This window comes from Populus euphratica, unplaced genomic scaffold, assembly GCF_000495115.2.
Source record: "Populus euphratica unplaced genomic scaffold, PopEup_1.0 scaffold461.1, whole genome shotgun sequence".
Classification (NCBI taxonomy): Eukaryota; Viridiplantae; Streptophyta; class Magnoliopsida; order Malpighiales; family Salicaceae; genus Populus; species Populus euphratica.
Window position 1 is genome coordinate 12,964 of NW_011500168.1, and position 5,865 is coordinate 18,828.

At 34.8% G+C, this 5,865-nt stretch overlaps 1 protein-coding gene across 1 annotated transcript in view; it reads right to left on the minus strand.

The window, feature by feature from the left end:
- LOC105111299 (TMV resistance protein N-like) overlaps window positions 1–5,865 on the minus strand; it is an 11,085-nt gene that overhangs the window by 2,221 nt on the left and 2,999 nt on the right. The window contains exons 4-8 of the mRNA XM_011006607.1: window positions 2,729–2,784; window positions 2,158–2,579; window positions 713–1,799; window positions 303–602; window positions 6–207 (exon numbers count right to left, since the gene is read on the minus strand). Coding sequence (XP_011004909.1) covers window positions 6–207; window positions 303–602; window positions 713–1,799; window positions 2,158–2,579; window positions 2,729–2,784 — 2,067 coding nt within the window. The remainder of the gene's footprint in view (window positions 1–5; window positions 208–302; window positions 603–712; window positions 1,800–2,157; window positions 2,580–2,728; window positions 2,785–5,865) is intronic.

Sequence of the window (5,865 nt, forward strand, 5' to 3'; positions counted from 1 at the left end):
TCTACTGGGAAGATTGATTAGTCTTTTGCAGCCTCTCAAATCTAAATCAACAAGCTTGTCCAGATGCTGAACAGATGAAGGAAACTCAACCAAACTTTTACAGAATTGAAGATTCAATCTCTCAAGGTTTCTGGCCGTTGAAAGGTCTGGCAGGGAAGTTATGTGTTCACAATTGCTGAGGTTGACATCTTTTAAATTGACGAGATCCTGAAGCCAAATGGAATCAACAAAAAGAAATTGCATGTGCATACCACTCTAAATTTCAAAGAAAGAACTATGCATGCAGAGTTATTTTAGAATACCTGTTGTCCTCTCCACAGTTGCTTAACCTTGCTAGATGACAGGCTAAGTTCAACAAGGTTCTGTGGACAAAACATGCTAGGCAAAGATGTCAAAGGGTATCCATCCCAATGGAGATACCTCAACTCTTCAGAAAGATACTCGAGGCCATGAGGAAGGTGCACTCTGCATTTAACTCCAGCTTCAGAATTATAAATTTTTAGCAGTCTAAGTTTATACATCCTTTCCAAGGCTGTAGAACTCAACTCAATTTCTCTTATTTTTGAAACATCCAAGAATATCCCTTCAACTTTTCCAGTTCCCTGAAAACCAGTGAAGGAGAAACAAAGTTTTAAGTAAGATTTTAAACTTACTAGTACAACCATATTGCATTGCATAGGAAAGAGAAAACTTTGGGGTATATGAATCTCACCAGATTATTGGTCAACACTTGATATGCATCTTTTGGATTCCACAATCTGCTCTGTCTTCCCAGCTCGTCAAGAGATTCTTTACGAACAACTTCATGGGCCATTTCTTGCAAAAGATCATGCATTTCAACCTTGTCATCTGAAATTTTAATGAGACACCTGTCAATGAGAAGACTGAATCCAATATCTGTTTTGAAACCGCAGCCATCTAAAATCCGCCTTACGAAATCAACTCGATGCCCTTTAAAAAAACATGCAATGTCGAGAAATATACTCTTCGTGTTATGATCACGTAGTGCATCAAAGCCTATTCTCAGCAAGTCATAAATATTCAGCTCAGGAAAGCTTTCAATCTCATTTAATTGAGATTCCCAGAAATATCTTTCTCTGCCAAATAAGAAGGAACCCAAAACTTGAAGAGCTAACGGGTTCCCTTTGGCATAATTTATTGCCTTGATTGACAACTCCATATAAGCTTTTGGGGGGTGGTTTCCCTTAAAAGCATTCAAGCTAAAGAGTTGAAGAGCTTCGTGGGCGTTTAATTCCTCAACCTCGTATATTTCATCAACTACATTCTTAAGTACTTGCTTGTCTCTTGATGTGATAACAACAACGCTTCCTTCACCAAACGAGCGCTCTTCAATTAAATGCTGGAATTGTCGTACATCATTCACATCATCCAAAACAAGGAGAACTTTCTTGTGGCAGAGTCTATCCCAGGTGAAAGTAGGTATATGTGGTGTGCCAACGCGAAGATTTTCTTCCTCCAGTAGTTTAGAAAGAAGTTCATCTCGTAGATCATTTAATCGACCCTTCTCTGATTCCTGCCTTATGTTCGGAAGAAAGTGGTGGCCTTCATATTGACTTGAGAAGTTATCGTAGAAAGCTCCCGCGATAGTTGTCTTGCCAATACCACCCATGCCCCAAATTCCTATTGAGCGGACATCAGATGGCACAATAGATAGTAATTTGTTGATTTGCTCAATACGTGAATCTACTCCAACCAGACCTCTTAATTTGCTTGGGGATGCATCATTTAACCTTTTCCAGATAGTTTGCACAACTTCTCTCACTAATTTGGACTCCGGACTGCAAAAAATGAAATGGGTGAATGTAAGTAATGTATCTTACACAGCATCTTTAGCTCAAATTGTGTCGAAGGTGAGGTTTCCATTAAGGTGAATGTAAGTAATGTAAGGGAGTGATTTTTTTTTTTATTATAAGAAAATGTTGTCAAAGGTGAGGTTTCCATTAAGGTGGAAGTCCATTGGCTGTTGATGGAAGTTAGTTTTCCACAAAAAAACAGAACAGACTTGTGCCTTTTCAAGCAACAAGTACTATGAACTAAGAAGCACAAATGATTTACCGGAGAAAAAAAAAACTATAATATGCACAAGAAATTTTAATTTCTATAATTTCAGGAAAAAAAAAGTTGAAGATGAGAATCTATAGTTCCCTAGTAACCTGTGAATCCCATCCAGATATACTGGCTGCATATGTCAAGCCAGCCCTCCACCGTGGCACCCTGTCCATCTTCCCCTTGAAATTTTTTTCAAGCTCGGCAAATGCATTTTCAAAACTCCCAGTCTGTTCATCAACTTCAGATGGGTCCACATGATAGAAGACCGGTAAAACAATCTGCCCATAAGTCTCTTTGCATTCAAGTATTTTCACCAGTTCATCCACACACCACGGAGAAGATGCATAGTTCTTGGAGAAAATTACCACAGAAATTCTTGATTCTTCAATCGTTTTCAGAAGGGCAGGGGTAATTTCTTCTCCTCTTTCAAGCCCATCATCAATGAAGGTCTTGATTTTCTTACGACACAAAGCATCATAGAGATGGCTGGTAAAATTATTGCGCGTATCCTATATATAATCTTAAATATAGAAGACAGCATGAACCAGAAAGACTTACCAACAGATCATAAGAACAGTTGACTTGTGTTTTGCATCAGCAAGACGAAGAAGAAGCTGCAGAGTGTTGATGATAAGAGACGATTTTTCTTGTCTATTGCCTTCTCCTTCTCCTTCAAGTAAATACTTACAGAAAATCTGATCTCATCGTTATAATCTAAATGTAATATCATATATTAATCAAGAAACAGGTGAATGTGAAAAGACTTTGGGATCAATACCAAATACATTGGCCAATGGACTTGTCAATGGCAACGGTCTGAATCTGTTAAATTTAAATAAGCAATAATTACAATATTGCCTTTCTTGAGTTAATGGACAGCGATTAACCTCTCTTAAATACTTGGATGCGTATGTATTTTATATATATTTTTTTAAAATCAATGGAGGTTGGTTGAGAACTCCAATTTCTTCAGCCTTGATATAATTGGAAGGACCCTATCTTTTTTTAAAATTTGCAAAGTCAACTCTGCCTTGCATCAGCTAAAAGTCAACACGTTAAAAGGGGTTTAATATAATACTTTTTTTTAAGAAAAAAAAGAAGTTTGTCTGGCTAGGCAAGGAAAGTTTCTTCGGGGGCTTTGTTAATCTTGATTAATAAATAACTAGCTCTCATTAATCTGGGGTTGTGATATGCACACTCTTTGACTTGCACCACAAGAAAACCATCACTGTATTTTTTTGCCTTTTGATTCAACCCATAGGCAATGACTTTGTCTTTTACAAATTTAATAATTGTCACATTCGAATGTTCAATCCCAGTCATTACCTAACCCAAGGGATCTTAGCCTAACCGAGCTTCGTAGAGTTTAACCGAACCTGGCTAAGGGAATAGAGAGAAAGGAAGGAGAGCTCGATTGGGCAAAGACGTAACCCAATTGGGGGGCCTATATATATTTATAGTATTACCACTACCATTTATTTTAATTTACTATGAAATTTTGTAACCTTCTCCAATTTCCACAACAGAGGATCTAAAGAGTTTTATTATTTGTATGATGATACTCATATTATACATCTTACAAAATATTATCCGAGTTCTCTTAAATTTTTAACCTAGTTCAAACTCAATTTTCCTAATCTATTAATTTTTTTCGTATAGATAATGTAATGGAGTGCTATAAGGATAGTGTTTTCCTAAAAAAAAACATTTTCTCAAAATGGTATAGTTCTGTAATGCTCTCGTGTCCATGAACTTATGAACATAGCGGGCATGCAATAATACTATAAGGAATGTTTATAGGAGAAGTTTCTCTAATAGCTATGTGCTATATCACTCGTGTTCACTGATTTGTTATTGTAATATCTTCCCGTATAGGTTGCACTGCATGATATATTACGGCCTTCTATTAAGAATAATCTCACACTACTCTGAATTGAGGATATTGCATCACCAGAATTGAGGATATTGCATCGCCAGTATAGTCCTATTCACAACCTTCTGGATTTCATGATTTTCAGTATTGCCACGTTATACAAGATTAAGTACGCTAGTACGTAAATTCTAAGGGGGTGTAGTTCAACCACTCACATCCTGAATTTATTTTTTAAAAATTAATAATTTGAATTATATAAACTTTAAAATTACTAAAATATTATAGGATCATTAATTTTAAGATCTTAAAAAATTAATTGAAATATACATAAATTAACCAAACATCTATAATTACACAGTATGAAAGCAATGAAAGGCGAAGATTTTTATCTTCTTTTTTGGCTTCCGCTGTCTACTTGTGGGATGGAACCCTTTATGTAAACAGATTTGCAGAATCTGATTATATCCATGTTAATTTTCTTGGTGAGGCCAAATTAGCAAAGTCAACTCTGCTTTGCATCGGCTAAAAGTGAACACGTTAAAAGGGGTTAAATAAAAAAAAAAAAGAAGTTTGGCTGGATGTGAAGAGAAGATTCTTTGAGGGCTTTGTTAATCTTGATTACTAAATAACTATGTCTTATTAATCTGCCATTGTGATAGGCTGTTTTTTATCCAATTATAAAGAAAAACTTGTTTAGTTAATAAAAATTGTTCCTAAATATAATTATATTTCAAATATTGATTTTCTAAAATAATTTATTTTTTATTCAGAGATACTTGTTTGTCATTTATTTTATATGTAAAAATCTATTTTATATTAGTTTTAATCAAATATATATTTTTTAAATCTATATTTTTAAAACTGCATCTAAAAGTATTTTTTTTTAAATTTATTTATTCTTTAAATTGTAATCGTAAAAACCTACGCGTTAAATAACTCTCCCTTTCTTTGTTTTTTTAATTAAATCTCGAGGACTATTTCGAAATTGGAACAAATTTAATCAAGGTTTGTTGTTCTATTTAATATAATTAAAAAGAAAGGGAGAAAATTATAATTGACTTTCTTGTACTATCTTATTGAAAACTATTGTTGGCTTTCTTGCATATAACGCAATAATGCTTTGTAGTTTGATATAAAGGTCCAAAACAAAGCTGCTTTTTAGGTTGATCCAATGGAGTTCTGTAAGTAAATTACAGGAGTAAGTTGGATGGGAATTATTTGAAATCAAATTAAAAACTGAAATGCAAATGCTATTTTGTTTTATGAGAAAACAAAAGCCTACAACCCATTTGAACTTGCATTGTCTTTTGGACTAAACAGGAAAAAAAATCCTTGTGATAAACAAAACCCAGTAAGCTAGAAGCAACAGACTTATGGTTTTGCGAGGGAGAAAAATGAAATTTGATGAAGTTCTCCCATTCTCCTTTACCCTAAAATAAATTACCTTTAGAGTGATGATTGTCTTAACTCCATTATTGCCCTAAAATAACTTACCTTTAGAGTGATGATTTATGTAGACATTGCCCTGGAAATTAAAAAGTAAAAAAGGTTTAGTGATTAGAAGGTGTGGAGATTTCATCAACTACATTCGTAAGTACTTGCCCGTCTCTTGATGTTACAACAACAACCCTCCCTGCACCAATAAAAGGTACTTCAATTAAATGCTGGAATTGTCGTACATCATTCACATCATCCAAAACAAGGAGAACTTTCTTTTGGCAGAGTCTATCCCTGATGAAAGATGGTATATGTGGTGTGCCAACGCGAAGATTTTCTTCCTCCAGTAATTTTGAAAGAAGTTCATCTCGTAGATCATTTAATCGACCCTTTTCTGATTCCTGCCTTATGCTGGGAAGAAAGTGGTGGCCTTCATATTGACTGGAGAAGCTATCGTAGAAAGCTCCCGCGATAGTTGTCTTGCC